Here is a 26,433-nt window from a genome sequence, read left to right as displayed (position 1 = left end):
TTTAGTTTTAGAATTGTTCTTCACATAGATAACTGGTGCTTATTGAAAGGGCAGAATTAAATTAATGCAGCCTAAGACTTTTATTTTACAGATGAAGACACTGGTCCAGGAAGGGCAAGTATGTTGCCCAAGCTCTCACAGGTAGTAGATGACAGATGTTGAATTAATTTATGGTCCAAGCTTTGCATTACAGTAACAGCAAACTTGGCCTTGTATATTTTAAACACATTTGGTCGAACAAAATAAAAAGCCCAGAATGGAACTAAACTTGTATCGAGCACCAACTATGTGCCAAGAACTATGCTTTCCATATATTACCACATTTAACACTTGCAGCGAGGCTACGAAATTGCACAAATATATATTTTGTATATTCTCTGGGTGACATGAAAAAACACTGAGCTTTGAAGATACACATAGCTTTCTCTGCCAATGCTAATAGACTAAGATAGACGGTACTAACTGGAGAAGCTCAATATGAGCTACCAAAAATGCTGAGTTACATATTTTTAAAAAATATAGTAAATACAGAACTTTTAACTGCATTCCACAAGTAGAATTAAACTAAGTGTTATGAAAAAGAAATCCTTTAAAAGCTGGTATGGATGGCAATTTAATAAAATTGCATTAACAGACATTAAAATGTCCACACACCCCAAGGAGCTTTTCTTTATATGTGTCCTACCTATAGATGTTTACCACAACAGCACAAAGTTTTAAAGTATCTATTGACTCAATTAAGACTATCAACAAACTCAGGGAGTTCCCTGGTGGCCTAATGGTTAGGATTCCGGGCTTTCACTGCCTTGGCCCAGGTTCAATCCCTGGTCACTGAACTGAGATCCCACAAGCCGCGCAGCCAAAAAAAAAAAGAGAGAGAGAGAGAATATTAACAAACTCATATATTAGCATGTATTTATGAAAAATATATATAAACAAAAGTGTCGCATGAAAATATAACAATTATTTTCCAAAGGAAACAAACAAAAATAGTAAGAAATGTAGCACTATTCTACATTTTTGCAAATCACTTTGAAGTGTGACTTTAGTAGAGGACAGTACTTAGTACTTCTGTATTCAATCTGTTACAATATGCTGTTCTTGTTAAACCACATGAAGGGAAATCCATCACACAGGTATGCAGTGGGGAAAAGGAGTATTTTAATAGCCTTTTCAGATAGTTGTGGATATTCTTCAATACTGCACCAAAATTCAACCAGTGGGTAGTTTCTTAAAAGTAAGCTGCAATGTGGAATCTGAAACTAAGTCAATACACTTTACACACTCTTACATTAAAATCTATAGGTCTATCTTAAACTTTGCAGAGATCCTTTCTGTGACATCGTGCACTGGTCACTTAAAAAATATTGGTCACTGGGCTATGAAAATCTTCAAAATGTTGATATATTTCATTAAACAATTGTAAAAAAAAAAAAAAAACCAAAAAACATACTCATTAATATAACTGATTTCATCAAAACAAAACAAAACCCCTTTAAGTACTAAGAAGCTGTCAAGCTCAAAGAAATATTTTAAAATTTCCAACGTTCTATATTTTATCTGAAAACTCAAATTTCATCACTGGACACAAATCTGTCAGTTGTTTTCATTAAAATAATAGTGACTTTGTTCATTTTTTTAAATAAAATGTGTGCCAAATGTCCAGTCTGAATAACCATACTTTGTCTGTTGACAGTTCTTACAAGTAAAAATGGTGTTCCATGAAAAAGAAAGTTGGCTCACAACTCAATCATGCAAGTGTTTTTCCTTCAAACAATCATGTTTTGGTATGCAGCAGAAGTGCTTTATATGCCATTCCCATTCTGGCATAGAGAACAGTAAAGACATGTACTCAAGTGTTAAGATTTCATAAAACTAATGATTTTTACTGCTTCATCAAGGACATCCTTATGTAAAACTGGCATTTTTTAAAAAAAATTATGAATGTGTGGCAGTAAATACAATGATTACTCATGCAGTTTGGTACCATTGCCTTGATTAAGGCCAAGATACAAGGGGTTTTACCCACCACTGCTTTGGTGTCATCAGTGCAAATGTCAACCCAGTGAAAAAAGCCAAATTATGCCTTACCATTTTTATGAAAATAGTTCTGACCTTGTAGAGCAGCTAAAAGATCTCAGAGACCTCCAAAGGTCCCTGGATCACACTATGAAACTGCTGTTGCAAACCACTGTTTCATTCATCATTATATCTCCTATACTATTATCTTTATATTAGAGAATTTGCTACATATATTTTGTTGTCCAATAGCCAATCCACAGTGCATAGTAAATACATTCTAACTGATGATGCTAGATTCCTAAATCTAAGAAAAATTATGTGAAAAGGGCTCTGGAAGATTGTCTCAACTGTGGGTTGAAGTGCTTGCTCTACCATTGGCTAACTACCTACGTGACCTTGTCTAAGTCACTTCTCTCAACATCAGTTTTCCTATCAGGTAAGATCTGGACTAGCTCAGTGATTCTCACCTGAGGCGTGGGTAGCATATGGATGGAGATTAGATTCACTACAAATGATGAGCAGTGTTACTGATGGGAGTATGTTTTATGTATGAAAACCCTAAAAGCAAAGAAAAGAATCACTGACCTAACAGAATGAAAGCCACTCATTATAAAATTCTTAGAATATGGTTACAAGTGCCCTGAACTTCACCCATCCAATTTATTCCATAGAGATGTTAGGGTAATTCATTTTAATGTAAATCTGACTGTGTCACTCCCCTGCTTAAAATCCTTTAACCTCTTGTAGTTGTCCTTGGAATAAAATCCAAATGTGTTCAACATGGTCTGTAAGGCCCTGCATGATTTGGCCCCCACCTACTTAAGCAAATTCATCTCATGCTGCTCTCCATCTTGCTCGCTGTGCTTTAGTGATGCTGGATTTCTCTCAGTTCCTATAATAGGCATTTTAATATGATGTTTCCTCTGTCTGGGATGGCATCCCCCTCTTTTCAATGACCATTCATCTTTCACATCTCAGTTTAAACATCACAACCTCATAAAAGCTTTTTCTCCAGTATGCTTTAGGTCTTCCTCATATATTGTTCCTTCACAGCATTTTACATGCATAATTATTTACTTAACTATTCATAAGTATTTTCAAATGTCTGTCTCCTCACTGTATTTTAAATTCTACAAGAGCAGGAACTGGTTTATTTACCCACAAAGTCTAGGTGAGCCTGAGCACACAGTGGGTTGTCAATAAATATTTGCTGGTTGATAGACAAAATGATTTTACAAGAGCACAATGAAATTAAGAATGATGAAAGTTGTGTTTGCAAAGGATGTATTTTTCTGTGAAAAAATAAATTATGTAATGCGTTATGAACAAGAGTCATAATCTTCAGCCTATTTGGGGCATATAAGTAAAACCGCCTAGGAAAGATAAAGAATGCTAACTACAACATAGTTATGTGATATAAACCAGAAGCTGCTCTACCTCTTCAGTTATTCTATGCAGAGATAAAGCTATGTAACCAAATTTTTGTTGGAAAAAATGTCATCAGTGAGCCTTATTTCCTCCATGAAAACACAGACTGTTATTGCAAGAATGTAATAACCACATGAAGTGTTGTTAAACAAGTCTGTGCTAGCTCTATTTATAGATAAGTTAGTACAAGTTCCAACAATATCATTTGTTTTATTCAAATTAATAGAACACAGCCCATTAAGGAAATATGTATCAAAGGGAAGCTTGTAATTAACAATTTATGAGATATTTCTACTTTATATTCTACTTGATTTTATTACTATTATAGTAACAGAAAAGTGTTACCAAGAGAAGAATAAACTATTTTCACTTGGAGCCTTTTTAAAAAGCAGTAACAAATTTAACATTTTCATCAAGACAAATTTTAGAAGTACCATCACAAGAAAGGATAGTTTATAAGACAGAAATAGTTTTACAAGTCATATAAACTTAGATTTAAAAAGAAGCAACAGGAAAATTCAACTCATTATTCACACCTCGTAGCAAAGTGCCTGATAACATGCCATCCTAACTTCATCAACTCTGTCAATATGAAACTGAAAAGATGAGGTGACAATTTTTTCAAAGTTGGGAATGGATTCAACAAGCTTATACAACACAAGAGAAAACAAGGGATTCAGAAACAGTATACATCTACATTTGCCATGTAGTCACAGAAGCTTAGGGAAAAAATGGAAAGGATAATATAAAAAGGAAAAATCGCTTGTAGCCAAAACTTTCAGAAAAAGTCAGAGAGGCAAACAAAGAAACATTTTAATTTGAATTATGAGTTTCAAGAAGAGCAAAAATGCAAGCTACGGAAACATCTTTTATTCCCATTCCTGCAACTAAATTCAATTCATCAGTTTTCACAGGAACAATATTCTTCATAAACAACTACTCCATAAATGGCCAAGAGGGCCACCACATACCGTAAGAATACTGGTACATTAGTCATACATACAGGTCCATTCAGTCACGCATGGAGTGGACCAGGTGTACTGACGCTACCTTGCCTGGCCTAGAAATCCCCAGAAGAAATTCAAACCACCTTCTATCAAATACTCAGTTAACCTAGGGATGCCAGTAAACAAGTATACTCTTCAACATTTAGAAACATCCATATTCCCTTTAAAAATAAACATATAAGTGAATAAATAAACAAATATTTTAAAAATTGAACTGATGTAACAGAGATGTACTGGTGAAACTAACAATGTTTTTCTTATGGATTTCAAGATAAAGAAAATACTAAAAAGCATCCCTCACCATTTATAATCCCCACACAGAAATCACTGTTCAGCACTGATGTTCCCTTAGCCAAAACAAGCTACTAACAACTGTGAAAAGTGTGCAAATAAAGTAAAACATAAACGTGGACTTGATCAAACTTTCTGCCAACATTTTTGAAGGTATGAACATCTTACCCTTCTTACGTATGGCAATACAGTGCACATGAGCAACATTTTGTATAAAAAGTACATAAAACTTAAATCAAGGATAATGTGACATTAAATTTTTATATAATTCCTAGAGACATAAGGTGAAGTTTTATACTGTAAACATATGACAAAAAATATTATCTAAGTAAGTTGAAAGCGCTAGGACAACTATAAATCAAACAAAGGCTATTCAAGCATAACAGGAGCTTAAAAATTAAAATGTATATAAAGTTAAAATGCTTAATTATAAATAACTCTTGACTGTTGAGTAAGTATAACTCCCCCAGTAATATTTTATTAGCTTATTTTGAGTTACAAAATATAAATGACATTATATCTGAGCTTTAAAAAGAAGAATATAAAAGGTTTTTTAGTTCTGCATCTCTTTCATTAGTAACACTAAAAAACTGTGCTATAGTTTTTTGAAAAATTACGTTATAAGGTTTTTTAGTGAGCCAAACCATGTCACCAGTTAACAGAGTAATATATAATTCATCTGTAAAATTATGTGTGAAACTTCTCCTCTGCGTCTAGTGCTGACTTCTTCAGACCAGCATCCAATTACTTTCAATCACCACAAGATCAAAATATACTTAATAAATATCTAGACTGTTTTTGGTGCGTTGTTTTCAAGTCACTTCAAAATAACTGATTAACTAATGCCCTATTTTATGCTCTTATCAATTCCTAACAGAAAACTAGTTCTAGAGCTCCAAATACTGCATGGTTCTCAATAACTGTTAATTTCATTTTCCAATTAAGATACGTTTCCAGGATTTTGTGTTTCATTGTATTATGTTTCATGATAGGAATTGAGAACACTGACATCTTCCGTTTAAAATACAATTGATTACAAACAACAAAAATCCAACCACAGTCTGTGTAACAAATTAATCCACATAAAATGGTGAATGGTGATATTTAGAGCCCAACCACAATCATAAACCCTAATTTTAAGTTCTAAACCTAACCTTTTAAAGAATTTGTCCTGGTAGCTAGCTCTGCAGTGAGCTATTATTATTATTTTAAAATCTTACAGACTTTTTACCTACTGTGTGTTTTCTCAATATAAATAGAAATAAAATAGAGCTGAGTAAAAGGAAACTATTTTGAAAGGAATGAATTTATATGAACCAAATGAATTTATGATAAAATTAAAAGATTTGCATTTTTTCCATTCAAGCCTACAGAAAAAGCTTGTCAACAGAAGCTAAATCAAACTAACACCAAAATGTGCACATCTCAATTACAGCAGTAATTTCAGAATAGATTCTCATTACTCTCAGAACTCATGAAGAAAAAGAGCTTTAAAAAGTGTCTGAGTAAATTATGTCTTTTATTATAAGCATATTTCACCACAATCAGAAAGTATGAATAGGAACATTTTTGGCATTTAGGTTCTACTGACAGCTAAACCCTAAATCCCATTAATCGTTCAAAGAAGTTATTGTTTCATGTAAAATTTCTATAACAAATGCTTTAAAATATATAGACATATTTTTAATTACCCACACAGTGAAAATAAAATAAAAGCTATTAATTTTACAAATGCTGGTATAATTAGAATAATTAGATAAAAGGATCAAAGAAATAAGTTAGATAAAAGCAATGTCAGATAGTGTAAAAACAAGATCTAAACAGTATATTTTCTTTTTTAATTGAGGTATAACTGACATATAACATTATATTAGTTTCAAGTGTACAACACAATGATTCAATATCTGTACCTACTGCAAAATGATCACCACAATAACTTTAGTTAAAATCTGAAAACAGACACTTTCTGTTTCTATAATGGGATCACCCAAAAAGAACCATTACTTATGTGGCAGCATGGACAGTATAAAACTCTGCCCAGAATCAGAAAGTAAGCAAGAAAAAGTCTCCTAGCTGCCAGAGATGGCAAAAATTAATGTTATTTAAAAAGTAAAACTTGGGACTTCCCTGGTGGATCAGTGGTTAAGAATCTGCCTGCCAATGAAGGGGACACGGATTCAAGCCCTGGTCCAGGAAGATCCCACATGCTGCGGAACAACAAAGCCCATGTGCCACAACTACTGAAGCCTGTGCGCCTACAGCCCGTGCTCCGCAACAAGAGAAGCCACGACAATGAGAAGCCTGCATACTGCAACAAAGAGTAGCCCCTGCTCACCACAACTAGAGAAAGCCTGCGTGCAGCAACGAAGAGCCAACACAGCCAAAAATAAATAAATTTATATATTTTAAAAAAAGAAAACAGCATTTTCCAGCCATAGTGATACAACTCCCTCTCTCTCCTACAGCCAACAACATCATTTACACTCTGTGCCTAGTGCTCCCAGGAATATACTTTGGGAAATGAAGGTTGTCACCAGTAAATGCTTTTCATGGTGGGATTCAGTAAATTATAAATCTTTTTTTATTTCGTTGCAGCTTATAAAGATGCACAATACCAATTAAAATTCTTGGCGAATTCTGGCATGGCATAATAGAAAGAGCATGCACTTTCCAGACCAAGAGGAACTTGGGTGCTCCACCACTCATCATGACCTTGAGCAGCCAATTTACCACTGAGTTTTACAGGCTTTTGCTGGAAGGCTGCTAGGCATATTTGACTTGATTTTAATAATCAACAATGTATGTAAATATAATTATAAAATTCTCCAAGGAATGATGATTTACACAAATGGATCTCAGAAAATTAAACTTTTCTATAGCCTAAAGGGTTTTTTTTCTATTTAAATATTTTTGGGAGAAACTTAAAAAATATATTAGCTTCCTTTTATTTCTAGGTGCTTTGAATATAATTTAACATTTTCATAATTTATACATTACTACACCATGGTATAACATGCCTCAGAAAGTCTTCACATGTGTAGGCCAATTTTACAGCTTTTTCAGTTCTTTTTTTTTTTTTTTTTTTTTACTAAATTTACTTATTTATTTTTGGCTGTGTGGGGTCTTCATTGTTGCGTGTGGGCTTTTGCTAGTTGTGGTGAGCGGGGGCTACTCTTCCTTGTGGTGCGCGGGTTGCTCATTGCGGTGGCTTCTCTTGTTGCAGAGCACAGGCTCTAGGCAAGCAGGCTTTAGTAGTTGTGGCTTGTGGGCTCTAGAGCTCAGGCTCAGTAGTTGTGGTCCACAGGCTTAGCTGCTCCACAGCATGTGGGATCTTCGCGGGCCAGGGCTCAAACCCGTGTCTCTTGCATTGGCAGGCAGATTCTTAACCATTGCGCCACCAGGGAAGCCCAGAAAATGCTGTTTTCTTTCGTTAGTATATTTCTCAGGATCTCTAGTCCTTGGCACTATAACTCTCCAAGGGAAAGACAAAGGAACCCTTTCTCCATGGACACCCTACAGGTACTAGCATTACTAGGAACAAGCTTAGGAAATCCTGCTACAATCCCTAATCACTAGGTTCTCACAGTTTAATCAGCACTGATATGCAGAAAATTAAAATACACTGAGAAAATGTCCAAGAAAAAACTTAAGTGGAGTGCAACAAACTATAATCCCCACTACCCTTTTTACGCATCTTATATTCAACTTTTAGATTGGGGGTGGAATGGATGACTTCCACATAAGCTAATATTAAGAAGATCCTCCCAACTTTTTATTTGGAAAAGGTTCAAAGCTACAAAAAAGTTAAAACAATAGTACAATAAACACCCATATACCTTTTCCAATAAACACCATATACACTAACATTCATTTTGTCACATCTATATTCTCAGTCTCTCTCTTTCCATACATATATTCATACACACACGCACAAAAATATACACAAATGCACTTTTTATTTTTGTTATACCATTTAAAAGTAAGTTGCATATCTCGTGATACTTCACACCTAAATTCACTAGCTGGTATCTTCTAAGAACAAACACATTCTTCTGTATAACCATGATTCCACATAACATGAAGCAATAATATCATCTGTGTCAGTTAACAACTGGTGCATAACAAAACATTTTTAAAATTTAACAGCTTAAAACAGCAGGAATACAAAGCAATACTGAGGAAAAAGAACAAACCTGGAGGCATAACCCTCCCAGACTTCAGACAATACTATAAAGCTACATCATGGTACTGGCACAAAAACAGACATATAGATCAATGGAACAGATTAGAGAGCCCAGAAATAAATCTACACACCTACGGTCAACTAATCTTCGACAAAGGAGGCAAGAATATACAATGAAGAAAACACAGTCTCTTCAGCAAGTGGTATTGGGAAAGCTGGACAGCCTCATGTAAATCAATAAAGTTAGAATATTCCCATACACCATACACAAAAATAAACTCAAAATGGATTAAAGACTTAAATATAAGCAAGACATGATAAAACTCCTAGAATAGAACACAGGCAAAGCATTCTCTGACACAAACTGTACCAATGTTGTCCAGGACAGATCATATCTTGGGTCACAAATCAAGCCTTGGTACATTTAAGGAAACTAAAATGGTATCAAGTAACTTTTCCGACCACAATGCTATGAGACTAGATATCAATTAAAGGAAAAAAACTGTAAAAAATACACACACAGAGGTTACCCAATATGCTGCTAAATAACCAAGAGATCACAGAAGAAATCAAAGAGGAAATCAAAAGATACCTAGAAACAAATAACAACAAAAACACGATGACCCAAAACCTATGGGATGCAGTTCTAAGAGGGAAAGTTATAGCAATACAATCCTATCTCAAGAAACAAGAAACACCTCAAATAAACAACCTAACCTTACATCTAAAGCAATTAGAGAGAGAAGAACAACAATAAAAAAAAAACCAATAGTCAGCAGAAGGAAAGAAATCATAAAGATCAGACCAGAAATAAATGAAAAAGAAATGAAGGAAACAATAGCAAAGATCAGTAAAACTGAAACTTGGTACTTTGAGAAGATAAACAAAATTGATAAACCATTAGCCAGACACATCAAGAAAAAAAGGGAGAAGACTCAAATCAACAGAATTAGAAATAAAAAAAGAAGTAACAACTGACACTGCAGAAATACAAAGGATCCTGAGAAATTACTACAAGCAACTATATGCCAATAAAATGCACAACCTGGAAGAAGTGGACAAATTCTTAGAAAAGCACAACCTTCTGAGACTGAACCACGAAGAAATAGAAAATATAAACTGACCAATCACAAGCACTGAAATTAAAACTGTGATTAAAAATCTTCCAACAAACAAAAGCCCAGGACCAAATGGCTTCTCAGGCGAATTCTATCAAACACTTACAGAAGAGCTAACACCTAGCCTTCTCAAACTCTTCCAAACTATAGCAGAGGGAGGAACACTCCCAAACTCATTCAACGAGGCCACCATCACCCTGATACCCAAACCAGACAAAGATGTCACAAAACAAGAAAACTACAGGCCAATATCACTGATGAACACAGATGCAAAAATCCTCAACAAAATACCAGCAAACAGAATCCAACAGCACATTAAAAGGATCATACACCATGATCAACTGGGGTTTATCCCAGGAAGGCAAAGATTCTTCAATATAGGCAAATCAATCAATGTGATATACCATATTAACAAATTGAAGGATAAAAACCATACAGTAATCTCACAGATGCAGAAAAAGCATTCGACAAAATGCAACACCCATTTATGATAAAAATTCTCCAGAAAGTAGGCATAGAGGGAACTTACTTCAACATAATAAAGTCCATATATGACAAACCCACAGCCAACATTGTTCTCCATGGTGAAAAACAGAAACCGTTTCCACTAGGATCAGGAACAAGACAAGTTTGACCACTCTCACCACTATTATTCAACATAGTTTTGGAAGTTTTAGCCACAGCAATCAGAGAAGAAAAAGAAATAAAAGGAAACCAAATCGGAAAAGGAGAAGTAAAACTGTCGCTGTTTGCAGATGACATGATACTATACATAGAGAAGCCTAAAGATGCTACCAGAAAACCACTAGAGCTAATCAATGAATCTGGTAAAGTAGCAGGATACAAAATCAATGCACAGAAATCTGTAGCATTCCTATACACTAATGATGAAAAATCTGAAAGTGAAATTAAGAAAACACTCCCATTTACCACTGCAACAAAAAGAATAAAATACCTAGGAATAAACCTAACTAAGGAGACAAAAGACCTGTATGAAGAAAACTATAAGACACTGATGAAAGAAATTAAAGATGATACAAAGATGGAGAGATATACCATGTTCTTGGATTGGAAGAATCAAAACTGTGAAAATGACTCTACTACCCAAAGCAGTGTACAGATTCAATGCAATCCCTATCAAACAACCAATGGCATTTTTCACAGAACCAGAACAAAAAATTTCACAATTTGTATGGAAACACAAAAGACCCCGAATAGCCGAAGCAATCTTGAGAACGAAAAACAGAGCTGCAGGAATCAGGCTCCCGGACTTCAGAGTTTACTACAAAGCTACAGTAACCAGGACAGTATGGTACTGACACAAAAACAGACATATAGATCAATGCAACAGGATAGAAAGCCCAGAGGTAAACCCACACACATATGGTCACCTTATCTTTGATAAAGGAGGCAAGAGAATACAATGGAGAAAAGACAGCCTCTTCAATAAGTGGTGCTGGGCAAACTGGACAGCTACATGTAAAAGAATGAAATTAGAATGCTTCCTAACACCACACACAAAAATGAACTTCAAATGGATTAAAGACCTAAATGTAAGGCCAGACACTATCAAACTCTTAGAGGAAAACATAGGCAGAACACTCTATGACATAAATCACAGCAAGATCCTTTTGACCCACCTCCTAGAGAAATGGAAATAAAAACAAAAATAAACAAATGCGACCTAATGAAACTTAAAAGCTTTTGCACAGCAAATGAAACCATAAGATGAAAAGACAACCCTCAGAATGGGAGAAAGTATTTGCAAATGAAGCAACTGACAAAGGATTAATCTCTGAAATATACAAGCAGCTCATGCAGCTCAATATCAAAAAAACAAACAACCCAATCCAAAAATGGGCAGAAGACCTAAATAGACATTTCTCCAAAGAATACATACAGGTTTCCAACAAACCCATGAAAGGATGCTCAACATCACTAATCATTAGAGAAATGCAAGTCAAAACCACAATGAGGTATCACCTCACACCAGTCAGAATGGCTATCCTCAAAAAAATCTACAAACAATAAATGCTGGAGAGGGTGTGGAGAAAAGGGAATCCTCTTGCACTGTTGGTGGGAATGTAAATTGATACAGCCACTATGGAGAACAGTACAGAGGTTCCTTAAAAAACCAAAAATAGAACTACCATACGACCCAGCAATCCCACTACTGGGCATATACCCTGAGAAAACCATAATTCAAAGAGTAATGTACCACAATGTTCACTGCAGCTCTTTTCACAATAGCCAGGACATGGAAGCAACCTAAGTGTCCATCGACAGATGAATGGATGAAGAAGATGTGGCACATATATACAATGGAATATTACTCAGCCATAAAAGGAAACGAAATTGAGTTATTTGTAGTGAGGTGGATGGACTTACAGTCTGTCATAAAGAGTTAAGTAAGTCAGAAAGAGAAAATCAAATACTGTATGCTAACGCATATATATGGAATCTGAAAAAAAAAAAATGGTACTGATGAACCTAATTCCAGGGCAGGAATAAAGAGGTAGACATAGAGAATGGACTTGATGACATGGAATGGGGGGGCGAAGCTGGGGTGAAGTGAGAGTAGCATCGACATATATACACTACCAAATGTGAAATAGCTGGCTGTTGAGAAGCAGCAGCGTAGCCCAGGGAGATCTGTTCAGTGCTCTGCAATGACCTAGAGGGGTGGGATAGGGAGGATGCGAGGGAGGATCAAGGGGGAAGGGATATGGGGACATGTGTATGCATATGGCTGATTCGTTTTGTTGTGCAACAGAAACTAACACGGTATTGTGAAACAATTATACTCCAGTAAAGATCTATTAAAAATAAATAAAATATGTGTTTCACCTAAGTAATATCATCTGTATATTTTCATTTATAAGATTTTTCATTGTAAGTTTCTCTGTAATATTACAAATAACTTATTCTTGCGAACTACTCTTAATACTAAAAATGAATCATACAATATAACAACTCAGGAAAAAGCTGCTCAAATATTCCCTGTAATACTCTTGAATCCTAAGCCAACAAATATAATGCAAAAGAATCTGAATAGGGACTTCCCTGGTGGGCAGTAGTTAAGAATCCACCTGCCAATGCAGGGTACACAGGTTCGGGCCCTGGTCTGGGAAGATCCTACATTCCACAGAGCAATGAAGCCCGTGCACTACAACTACTGAGCCTGCACTCTATAGAGCCCACGAGCCACAACTACTGAGCCCGCCCGCCACAGCTACTGAAGCCCATGCGCCTAGAGCCCGTGCCCCGCAACAAGAGAAGCCACCGCATTGAGAAGTCCTCACACTGCAATGAAGAGTAGGCCCTGCTCGCCGCAACTAGAGAAAACCTGCATGCAACAACAAAGACCCAACACAGCCAAATTAATTAATTAATTTTTTGAAAAAAGAATCTGAATAAACATTAAATCAATTTTTTCAGTTGTTACTTCCAAAAAACCATTTAAAAAACAAATTTATATAAGCTATTAGATTCAGATGGAAATCAGCCTTTACTATAAAAAGTAACAAAGTTTAAAGTCATTTGAGTCCACTTAACAACATCAATCTGATCCATTATGCTCCCTAATAAACACCACTTGAATTTCTTCCAACTCTCATTTCTATAGCTTCCATATTTATTTAAGCAAACCTTATAAGGCCAGCTAAATTCAAGGTAAAGTTGAGAACAAGACTATATAAACATCAGGATTACTAATATTCTATCTCTTACTTTACTGGCAAGATTGCTACAATATAAAGGTTAAAGAAAATACTGAAATATGTGAATGTATTAGATGAATTATCAACAATACTCACGCATCATTTGAGCAAGTCATAAATTCTCCCTTTATTTTGGGATGCCATGAGCCACTATGAAGCATTGCTGTATGACCCTTAAAAAAAAAAAAAAAGGAAAAAATTCTTTTAAAAATGTAAAAATAAACAAACTGACCAAAAGCTGACATAGTACGCTTAAAAGTAAAACTTTTTAGTCCTCCCCAAGGCACACTATTTTAATTACAAACTGATATTATTGTTATTTCAGTTTTATTTCATAATATGCTTTGTTTATTTCACTTTGTTTATTTTAATTTTAATTCACCATGTAACCCCTCCTGCCCAGGAATTAGTACAGTGCTTACATATAACAGGTGCTTAAAAAGAAAGAGTGGGGGAAATGACAACCTCTCTTCAGGAACAAAGTAAAAAGAAAAACCACAATAAGACAATGGGGAAAAAAAATCAGTGGAAAAGAATTAAGGAGAATAGAAAGTACTTACAACTAACCAAGGCAAAAGCAAGAGGATGGGGAAAAAAAAATCCATTCTTTAAAATGTGTCAACAATCTTAATTCTACAATACATCTGTAAGAATAAATATGTGAGAAAATAGAAACATCTTTAAAATGATTCAGGAAGATTAGCCCTACTCAGGATGGAGCATAATACAGAAACACTGCAAATATTTTATTTATTTATTTTTATCTTTATTGGAGTATAATTGCTTTACAATGTTGTGTTAGTTTCTGCTGTACAACAAAGTGACTCAGCTATATGTATACATATATCCCCATATCCCCTCCCTCTTGAGCCTCCCTATCCCACCCCTCTAGGTGGTCACAAAGCACCCAGCTGATCTCCCTGTGCTATGCGGCTGCTTCCCATTAGCCATCTATTTTACATTTGGTAGTGTATATATGTCCATGCCACTCTCTCACTTCATCCCAGCTTCCCCTTCCCCCACCGTGTCCTCAAGTCTGTTCTCTACATCTGTATCTTTATTCCTGCCCTGCCAGTAGGTTCATCAGGACCAGTTTTTTAGATTCCATATATGTGCATTAGCATACGGTATTTGTTTTTCTCTTTCTGACTTACTTCACTGTGTGACAGTCTCTAGGTCCATCCACCTCACTACAAATAACTCAATTTAGTTCCTTTTTATGGCTGAGTAATATTCCACTGTATACATGTGCCACCTCTTCTTTATTCATTCATCTGTCGATGGACGTTTAGGTTGCTTCCATATTCTGGCTATGGTAAATAGTGCTTCAATGAACATTGTGGCATGTATCTTTTTGAAATATGGTTTTCTCAGGGTATATGCCCTGTAGTGGGATTGTTGGGTCATACAGTAGTTCTATTTTTGGTTTTTTAAGGAACCTCCATACTGTTCTCCATAGTGGCTGTACCAATTTACATTCCCACCAACAGTGCAAGAGGGTTCCCTTTTCTCCACACCCTCTCCAGCATTTACTGTTTGTAGATTTTTTGATGATGGCCATTCTGACCAGTGTGAGGTGATACCTCCTTGTGGTTTTGATTTGCATTTCTCTACGGATTAGTGATGCTGAGCATCCTTTCATGTGTTTGTTGGCAATCTGTATGTCTTCTTTGGAGAAATGTCTATTTAGGTCTTCTGCCCTTTTTTTTTAATTTTATTTTTATTTTTTTAACATCTTTACTGGAGTATAATTGCTTTACAATGGTGTGTTAGTTTCTGATTTATAACAAAGTGAATCAGTTATACATATACATATGTTCCCATATCTCCTCCCTCTTAGTCCCCCTCCCTCCCACCCTCCCTATCCCACCCCTCTAGGTGGTCACAAAGCACTGAGCTGATCTCCCTGTGCTATGCGGTTACTTCCCACTAGCTAGCTATTTTACATTTAGTAGTGTATATATGTCCATGCCACTCTCTCACTTCATGCCAGCTTACCCTTCCCCCTCCCCGTGTCCTCCATTCTCTAGTAGGTCTGTGCCTTTATTCCCATCCTGCCCGTAACTTCTTCAGAACTACTTTTTTTTTTTTTTAGATTCCATATATATGTGTTAGCATACGGTATTTGTTTTTCTCTTTCTGACTTACTTCACTCTGTATGACAGACTCTAGGTCCATCCACCTCACTACAAATAACTCAATTTCATTTCTTTTTATGGCTGAGTAATATTCCATTGTATATATGTGCCACATCTTCTTTATCCATTCATCTGTTGATGGACACTTAGGTTGCTTCCATGTCCTGGCTATTGTAAATAGAGCTGCAATGAACATTGTGGTACATGACTCTTTTTGAGTTATGGCTTTATCAGGGTGTATGCCCAGTAGTGGAATTGCTGTCTTCCACCCATTTTTGGATTGGGTTGTTTGGATGTTTTTGATATTGAGCTGCATAAGCTACTTGTATATTTTGGAGATTAATCCTTTGTCAGTTGCTTCATTTGCAAATACTTTCTCCCATTCAAAGGGTTGTCTTTTCGTCTTGTTTATGGTTTCCTTTGCTGTGCAAACGTTTTTTTTTGCAATACACGGGCCTCTCACCATTGTGGCCTCTCCCATTATGGAGCACAGGCTCTGGATGCGCAGGCTCAGCGGTCATGGCTCATGGGACCAGCCACTCTGCAGCATGTGGGATCTTCCTGGACCGGGGCACAAACCTGTGTCCCCTGCATCGGCAGGTGGACTCTCACCCACTGCACCACCAGGGAAGCCCTGTGCAAAAGCTTTTAAGTTTCATTAGGTCACATTTGTTTATTTTATTTTTTGTTTCCATTATCTAGGAGGCGGGTCAAAAAGGATCTTGCTGTGATTTATGTCATAGAGTGTTCTGCCTATGTTTTCCTCTAAGAGTTTGATAGTGTCTGGCCTTACATTTAGGTTTTTAATCCATTTTGAGTTTATTTTTGTGTATGGTGTTAGGAAGCATTCTAATTTCATTCTTTTACATGTAGCTGTCCAGTTTGCCCAGCACCACTTATTGAAGAGGCTGAATTTTCTCCTTTGTATATTCTTGCCTCCTTTGTCAAAGATTAAATGACCGTATGTGTGTGGGTTTATCTCTGGGCTTTCCATCCTGTTTCACTGATCTATATTTGTGTTTTTGTGCCAGTACCATACTGTCTTGATTACTGTAGCTTTGTAGTATAGCCTGAAGTCAGGGATCCTGATTCCTCTGGCTCCGCACAAACACTGCAATTAAAACACTGTGATGTTGGTATAAAAACTGACATACATACCAAATCAATCACAGAGTATATATTTCAGACATAAACACACACATACACACACACACACACAATTCCCTCCTAGGTAGCAAAGTAAGTTATAGTGGTCTCATACTCTAAGTCAGGTTCAGATGGGGCAGAAAAGAACCTAATATTTTTTAGTATAATAATGACAAGGCCACTTATTCTGAAAGGGTCCAGAATAAAGCTAAACTAAAAGTAGTAAAATGTGCATATTTAAATGACTTAGAAGTAAAATAACTGTAGCTCTCCGGAAAGACTGAATTGGAACTGGAGTACCCACACATGGGCCTGGAGACCCATCTCTAGTCCCAGCTTCTCACAATGCCTCAAATAGTATCTGGCCAACTCCTGACATTCTGTTCATGTTAAAAAGGTACAAATAGGGACCAGAGATCTGGAATCTCTTCCTGCAGTAGGAAAGAATGGACTGAAGTACTGCCTGGAGGGAGTAGATAGGAAGTTTGAGATTCCACTTTCCTCTCCCGAGCTCAAGACTTGTATATTCAACTATCAACTTGATTGACATTTCCATTTGCATGTCATAAGCATTTCAAACATAATAGGCCCAATAGGGAAATCTTGATTCTTACTGCCTATTTTATTTGCAATAAACTTCTTTCCTTGTTGCTAAAGCTACAAACGTGGAAGTAATCCTTAAAGACTCCAATAACCCCTAAACTCTCTTCTCTCTACCCACCCAGATTCAATCCACTAACTAGTCCTGTCAGTTCAACCCAAAACACATCTCAAATCTATCCACTTTTCTCCTTTTTCACTACTACAGCTCTTATATGAACCAACATTATCTCGTGTCTCTACATCAGTTATTATGTACTGTGACAGGCCTGTGACTAGTCTCTCTACTTTTACTCTTGTGTAATGTGCTCCACAAAGCAATCAATAAAATAGAGACACAAATTTAGAGGACAAACATAGGGGCACCAAGGGGGGAAAGTGGGGGGTGGGGGCGGGCGGGGATGAACTGGGAGATTGGGATTGACATATATACGCTAATATGTATAAAATAGATAACAAATAAGAACCTGCTGTATAAAAAAAATAAAATAAAATACAAAAATAAAAAGAATAAAGTTTAAGGTAACCCCCCCCCAAAAAAGCAATCAATATCGTCCTTTAAAAATATACTTCTAAAAACGCCACTGCTTTTTATCCTCCACTGGCCTTCCAACGTCTTTGTACAGTGTACAAAAGCTTACATCTTCCAGCCCCTGCTTTCTTTACAACCTCCCTAACTTTGTGCTCCTTCTTGCCCAGAATGCACACACCTCCCTGGTCTTCTTTCATTTCCTCCCATACATGTGACTCTTTCCCCACATCAGGGCCTTTACACATGCTTTTCCATCTGCTGGAAAGCCCTTTTTCCACTTTTAGGTGACTGGCTTCTTCTCACTCTTTCAATCTCAGCTTACATGCTACTTATTCAAATGAGTACTGCCTGGCCCTCTATCTAAGTGAATATGGCCCATTCCGTTCTTCTCTACCAGAGTACCTGTCCATTTCCTGGATAATAGTCACCGTAATTCTATATCTATAGTAGTGCTATATCTATTAACTTCTTATTTGATTCTTGACCCTGTGTTAATGTTTTACATATTCATAAATAAACAAATAAGGATGGGAAAAAACCTAAAACAATATAAACCGAAACAAATGAACCCTACTGTATTTCAAATGAATAACAAATACACTGAAAAAATAAACAGCAGATAGTAACCCAAGTAACTATACACCCCGTAGTGGGTTGAACGGTGCCCCCCCTCAAAAGATATGTCCACGTCCTAATCACTGGAACCTGTGAATGGTCCTTATTTGGAAAAAGAATATTTTCAGATATAATTAAGCATCTCAAGATAAGGTCACTCTGAATTATCTGGGTCAGCCCTAAATTTGATAACAAGTATCCTCAAGTATCCTTGTAAGAGACAGAAGAGGAGAAGACACAAAGAGGAAAGGCTCTGTGAAGATGGAAGCAGAGACTGGAGTTTCACAGCCACAAGGATGCCTAGAGTCACCAAAGGCTAGAAGAGGCGAGGAACAATTCCTCCAGAGCCGTTGCGGGGAGCGTGGCCATGCCAATACCTTGATTTCAGACTTCTGGCCTCCAAAATTGTGGAAGAAAAAATTTCCGTTGTTTTAAGCTACCAAGTGTGTGGTCATCTGTTACAGTAGTCCTAGGAAACTACTAATATATACTCCCAGTCTAAAGACCAAAAGAACGGTAAATAAATACTGCATTCCAGTTAATATGTCTGCGTCGTTTTTTGCAATGGTATGCGTTAACAATTCGGAAACTGCTTTCAATACAATGAAGATTTAAACAATATTAGAGGAAATATGTTGAAGATAATGGGAGTCGAGTTTCTCACTGTTGGAGAAGGGAGTTACTAAAGTGGAAAAGGGGAAGACTAGAACGAACTTTGTGGTGTTTGAAACTGGGGATATCAATATGAACTCATGGTTTTTAATAGGTAGATGTAAATTTAAGGGTAAATGTACATTTGTAAATTATTCTCTAGCTTTATATGCTGCAAATGTCTAGAAACAATGACACCTCAGCAAACATAGCACAGATATCCTGGTTTCTAAATATCGTTCTCCACTAAAGGAACCAGGGCTCCTTGGAGAAATGATTGTTTTGGGAGCTGAGGTAGGAAAAGTACAAGATGAACACAGAATATTTGGTTATGTTAAAATAATAAGAAAGTGTTGCAAAAATGACAGGGATATGCTAAAAACGATAAAATGCAGGTTGGAGAGGCTTCCACCGGCTAAACCTGGGACAATTAGGGCATCAAAATAAATAAAGTAATGGATTATAAACCACTGACTAAAATAAGAACCCTTGAATGCATATTAATATAATAAAGAAGTAAATAAGAGAAAGCTCTTCCTTACAGAATACTAATAAATATAAGATAAATTATAGAGTTAGAAAAATCATCAGTTTGCAATCATGACAGTAATACTTGATTCAGACAAGAACCATCAACGGATGCTAAAACTAATGGAGGAAAGTCTGGTAACACACAGGGTAATTGCATGGTCTCAAAATCTCCCTGCAAATGGCTTAATAATGACAAAGAGATAATGGTAACTTTATAGTGAAGAAGAAATCTGGTAGGCTCCATCTTAACAAGTGATCCAAGTTTACATCATCAATACTGGGATGCAACTGACATCATGTACTTTCTGATATGAGGAAGTGAGGGTACAATATCATTTGTGGGTCAATCTTTCTAGAAATGCATACCTGACTCTAATTATGAAAAAAAACAGGCAAAATCAAATTCTACATTTTACAAAACAATTGGCTTACAGTCTTCAAAAATATCAAAGTGAAAAAGGGGCATGGGAGCAGAGGAACTATTCCGAATTAAAGGAGACAAAAAGGCATGATGATTGAACTGGTGAGAAAATAATTAGGGACAAGATCATTAAGATAACTGATGAAACTACTGACTATGGATTAAATAGTATTTTATCAACATTAAATTCATGGTTATATAAAAAAATGTAATGTTATTAGGAACACCACACTAAAGAATTTAAGAGCAAAGGAGCATGATGTTTGCAACTTGTTTTCAAAAGCTGGGGGAAATTAAACACACATACATAATTTTTATGTATGTGCGTATACATATGCGTGTGAGTGTATGGGGGGGTATATAAGTGAGGTGGGAGGAAAGGAGGGAGAGTGTATATTAGTCGAGGGAGGAAGGGAGGAAGAGATGAGGGGGAGATAAAGCAATGGGGTGAAATGTTAGCAATTGGTAAATCTGAAAAAGGGGTATAAAGAAGCTGTGTACTGATTTTACAACTTTTCTGTAAATTTGAAATTACATGAAAATAAATACTTTAAAAAATATATTCTGGCTGCTCTGTGAAGAAAAGTCTGCTGCAAAAACAAAATAGGAATTAAGAGGGTCAACTGGGAAGATATTGATGTGGTTCATGTGAAAATTGACAGTGGCCTGGACTAGGGAACAGCAAAAAAGTGTTCAGAAGTGAGAAGATTTGGGATACATTTTAAAGACAGAGACAATAGGATTCCCTAAAGAATTGGATCTGGGCTATAATAACAGATGAAGCCAATGCCTGTGATCTGAGCAACTGTGTGAATGGGGTGACTGTATAAATACGTGTCATTCTTTCTGGCCATGGAGAACATGAACCTCATTCTGTGTTTAGGGAATTCACCCCAAAAATGACTCTTCGTAGAAGACAGAGGCTACCACTCATAGAGAAGCAAAAAGTCAGGTGCCAACTTTGCCAGCCTCCCTTACAGATACGACACAGGAAATGCAATTGAGCTCCAGCCACAACATTCATTTTGAGCTGTGGCTCAAAGACAATGAGGATACCCTCTTTCTATCTCAGTCCATTCAGGCTGCTACAACAAAAATACCATAAACTGAGTGGCTTATAAACATCAAACATTTATTTCTCATAGTGCTGGAGGCTGGGAAGTTCAAGATCAAGGCAGTTTTAGTGTCCGAACTTCCTAATTCACAGATGCAGTCTTTCTGCTATAACCGCACATGGTGAAGGGGAAAGAGAAGTTTCTCTGTCCACTTTCATAAGGGCACTAAACCCATTCATGAGAGTCCTGCCTTCATGACCTAATCACTACCTAAAGGCACCACCTCCTAGTAACATCACGTTGGGGTTAGGATTTCAACATATGAACTTGGGGGAGACACAACATTCAGACCTGAGGACTCTCCTTCAGGACAGCAGTACTGCATCTCCTGCAAGACAGAGTTCCCTGCTCTTCAGTAGCAGTGGTACAAGCTGTGACATTCAATGTCTGGCAGTGGCCCTCACGATTTTATCAGCAAACCAGGTTTGTAGCGTGGTTTGGGGGCACTGTTCCTGCATTTCACATCAAGTGTCATTCACCCCTTCCAGCATTCTCATTACACATAAATCAAGTAGAGTAAGCTTCTGCTGCAAGAACAGGTACTGAAATCCTCACTCATAATTTTTATCAGGCAACTGCAGTGAATTAAAATATATTTTGCAGGAGGTTCCAGTTTCACTCCAGATGGAATATACACATTCCATCCTATCACTCCATCTGATTACAATAAGTTCTGAACAAAATTTTAAAAGTTACTGCCAGAAGACACTGAATAGTAGATAAGATCAAGCAAAAAGGATACAGAACCCAGGTCCCAAGGAGCAGTGAGGTGATGAGTTTCCTGGGGGGATGTTTTCTGCCTTCTCACTTCCCAACATAGGCTCTGGGGCAGCCCACATTGACAACTGAGAGCAAGAGCAGATAGACGGGGTTCCAAGAAAAGGCTGCAATCTCCAGAGGGTAGGCGTGGTGGGTAGGGAGAGTAGTGAAGGACCTGGGAGACAAAGCTCTTGTGACCTGACCTACCCTATGCCAGGCAAGCACAAGGAACAAAGCTGCCGGTCTCCCCTCAGTGCTGGTACCAGACATGGAAGTAGCCTTTACAGGCCAAAGAACTACTGACTGCCTCCTTTTCACACCAGGCAAGCAGTGGCTCTGAGGTGGCCCTTCTCATCCTCCCAACCAGCTGCAGTGGTCCTGTGAGGCGATCACAGCAGATGACTGCCAGCAACAAAACAGTAACTGCCCTCTCCCTGGTGACAGGAGAAGCCCTTCGGGGAGGATATCTGTTGGCTCTCCTGACCTTACACCAGGGAAAGGCCAGCACCAAAGAGGCAAGGCGTCTCCTCCCCTGACCCAAAAGCAGCAAGGACAGCAACCTCAATGGGGTAGAACACTTTTGATGTTCCATGCCCTCTACTAGGCCAACATTAGCAACAAAGTAAGCCTAAGCCTTCCAACCATACAGTAGCATTTGTAGGACAGAAACCTTCTGATACTCTATGCTTTACATTGGGATAATGCCAACACAGACTAGCAGCACTCTCTTTTCCCACCAACTCATAGAAGCAGCTGCTGAGGGGTAGGTAAAACTTGATTTCCCCATCCCATTCCAGCTTTGCCCAGAGGCATACCCAGTTATAGGAACTGCTACATAGCACAAAAAGAGTAAGTCTCTGGTTTTCCAGCAAGAACACCAGAACAGAAAACTTCTGAAAACAGAGGGTAAAGGGAAAATTATGGGCTTAAGGAATATGAAAGCTAGAGAAAAATAGCATCTAAATCTGTACAAAAAGTCCTGAGCTCACTCCTGAGGTACATATATGTAAAACCTGTCAGAATCAACTGAAGAAAAGCACTGAGATCTCAAGATGGTGCAGACTACCATCAAGGTTCCACACAGACTCCTGGGTAACACACACATGAGACAAACCAGAACAGCATACAAAGGCATAAAGGCTTTGGAAATTAAACCAATACTGGAAGTAAAAACAGCTCACAGAAGTCAGGTCAGGACATACAGTCTAAAACTAATCAGACTGACCGTCAGCTTAAAAGAAACCACATATTCACATAAGCAAAAAAACCCTCTAGCATTCTCCAGAAGTTTAGACAGGAGTCAGAATCTCATAACACAGTATTCAAAGTGTCAAGGATACAATCCAAAATTTAACATACAAAGAACCAGGAAAATCTAACCAGCTCTCAAGAAATAAGACAAAAGATGCCAACCACAAGATGACCCAAATGTTAGAATTCTCAGAAAATTACTTTAAATCAGTGTTTACAATCATGATACAAAAAGGGAAAGCAAACACTTTTGAAACAAATACAAAGATAGACATGCTCAGCAAAGAAAAACAGACTAATTTTTTAAAATGGTTGTACTGAAAAATAATGGAAATTAAAAATTCACTGGAGGGGCCCAAGAGTAGAATGGATACGTCAGAGGACAGAGTCAGTGAACTTGAAGACAGGTCAATAGAAATAATTCAATCTAAACCATAGGAAGAAAAAGGAATAGGGGAAAAATGAGCAGAGACAATAATATTAGACAATATCAAAAGATTTAGTATTCATGTTATATAAGATTCAGAAAGAAGAGATAGGTGCAAAAAATTTTTGAAGAAATAATGGCTAAAAATTTCCCCAAAGTGGTGAAAAATGTAAACTTACAGATCTAAGAACCTCAGTGAATGCCAAACAAAATGAACTGAAAACAAAAAACAAACTAATGAAAGCCAGAAGACAGTGGAACAATACTTTTAAAGCAATGAGAGAAAAATACTGTCAAGTTAAATGTACAGAAAATGTACTTCAGGAGTGAAGGTGAAATAAAGACATTCTAAGATGAAAGAAAACTAAGAGAACTAATTCACATGGAAAATAAAAGAATAACAAAAAATTTCAAGAATCATTTTATTATTTCAAGATTATTTATTATTTTTTATTATTATTTTATTATTTCAAAAAATATTAATTTAAGAATAATCATGAGGACCTTCTTGGTGGTGCAGTGGTTACGAATCCGCCTGCCAACGCAGGGGACACGGTTTCGAGCCCTGCTCCGGGAAGATCCCACATGCCACAAAGCAACTAAGCCCATGTGCCACAACTACTGAGCCTGTGCTCTAGAGCCCGCGAGCCACAACTACTGAGCCCACGTGCCACAACTACTGAAGCTCGCGTGCCTAGAGCCCGTGCTCTGCAACCAGAGAAGCCACTGCAGTGAGAAGCCCATGCACCGCAATGAAGAGTAGCCCCCCACTTGCCGCAACTAGAGAAAGCCTGCACGCAGCAATGAAGACCAAATGCAGCCAAAAATAAATTAATTTTAAAAAATAATCATGAAAAGAAGGAACAAAGTTGAAGGATTCACAATTTCAAAATTATCTACATGCCAATGTTAATAGCAGCTTTATTCATGAAGCTTTGTAGGTAAAACATGTTTTGCCAATGGAACAGATGTGCAGTGAGAGGGAAAGGGGGCAGTAAAGAAGACGTTTCAAGGAGAGAATAATCAACTGTGTCAGACACTGCTGAGAGTTACAGTATTATGAGAACTGACCACCAGATATGAATGGCATGATGGGTGGGCGCCATGAACAGATAAGTGAGTTAGGTTCCCCTCAATTCTGTGCACCTAAGGTACTAAAAGATAGTAATTAAACTGGCTCATAGAGTAAAATCATAGGACTGTCAGGGATCCCATTAAGCTGTTTCCGAAATAGAAATTTGCCAGTCTTTGCTTATTTAAGAAAAAAAAAAGAATTTCTAATACCAAGCAGTAAATAGGTACCTGATCTAGTTTCACCCCATTAAATATCTGCCTCTGGGAAAACAGCTCATGACTTGCAACAGAAAGAACACCCCAATAATCCCAAGATATGCCCTACCTTCAAGGACCTAGATCCTAAACTGCCTTGGCTTCCTCAATCTTGCACACTACTCCACACCTTCATTCTCCCGCTCTGCTTAGCTCAGCTCCACCTCCACTGACATCTCCGCCTGGCCTCTTAATCTAATGTGGAGCCTGCTTACCTCCCAGTCAGTTCCTAGTTTACCATCTTCCTCTCCCACTCCCAGACTCAGGGATTCACCCATTCTCAGCACAATGGGTGCTGCTCAGTCCAGTTCTTAGAATCCCACTTACTATGCTTTGACATAACAACAACCCCAAAACTGACCCAGCCCATACAGGTCTTGAAGGCAGGCTCCAGAAAACAGGTCTTCTACTGATATTTGTTGACTAGAGTTGAAATAGCATCTTGAAATATAAAGGATAGTTCTAAGAGGACCAAAAGAAGATGATCCTTATTACATAGAACACTATGATAAAAGGTGGTCACCTTAGTTGTTGAATACACAGAATATGAACACAAATAGTAAGTTAAACTGAAGAAATCTAAAAGACTATGAATGTTTCTTGTTTGTAAAGACAAGAGTATGACAAAGGCAATGGGAATGTTAAGTACCCTTGTGTTAAAACAGTGACGAAAGTTAGTCATAACAAAAAATGAAGTTCAACTAAGGATTCTTAAATGGAACTAAACAGATTCAGTACCAAGGCTAACATTAGTGGAAAAATTTTTAAAGTGACACCTATTAAAGAAGAGTCGGTGACTAAAACACTTTTTCATCAAATAAACTAGGTTTTCTCTCTTTCTCCTTTATCTAAACATAGGCAGGCGCCCCTGGAAAAAAAAAACTTGTTTCCCTCATTTATTTAACAGCCTTAACTGGAAAGAGCCTAGTAGAAAGAATGAAACATCCATTTGTTTCTCATAATATGCTAAACTTTGCATACAGAGAGGACATTATCAAACCATGACGACTATTGGTTTCCTCTAACACGCGCGCGCGCGCGCACACACACAGAGAGGTGTGCTGATCAGTACTTGTCCGTCCATACCCCCGCGGCAGCCTCATGACAAACGCTGTAAAACAGCCGCCTCGCCACAGCACCATTTGTACTC

The 26,433-nt window shown here is 37.3% G+C and overlaps 1 protein-coding gene across 2 annotated transcripts in view; it reads right to left on the bottom strand.

The window, feature by feature from the left end:
• WDR70 (WD repeat domain 70) overlaps nt 1-26,433 on the bottom strand; it is a 313,153-nt gene that overhangs the window by 176,925 nt on the left and 109,795 nt on the right. For both annotated transcript variants that reach the window (XM_067730546.1, XM_067730545.1), the window contains exon 9: nt 13,865-13,941. In XM_067730546.1, coding sequence (XP_067586647.1) covers nt 13,865-13,941 — 77 coding nt within the window. The remainder of the gene's footprint in view (nt 1-13,864; nt 13,942-26,433) is intronic.

This window comes from Pseudorca crassidens, chromosome 3 (assembly GCF_039906515.1).
Source record: "Pseudorca crassidens isolate mPseCra1 chromosome 3, mPseCra1.hap1, whole genome shotgun sequence".
Lineage (NCBI taxonomy): Eukaryota > Metazoa > Chordata > Mammalia > Artiodactyla > Delphinidae > Pseudorca > Pseudorca crassidens.
The sequence above is the reverse complement of the archived record's forward strand: the minus strand, read 5'-3'. Positions and strand labels throughout refer to the sequence as shown.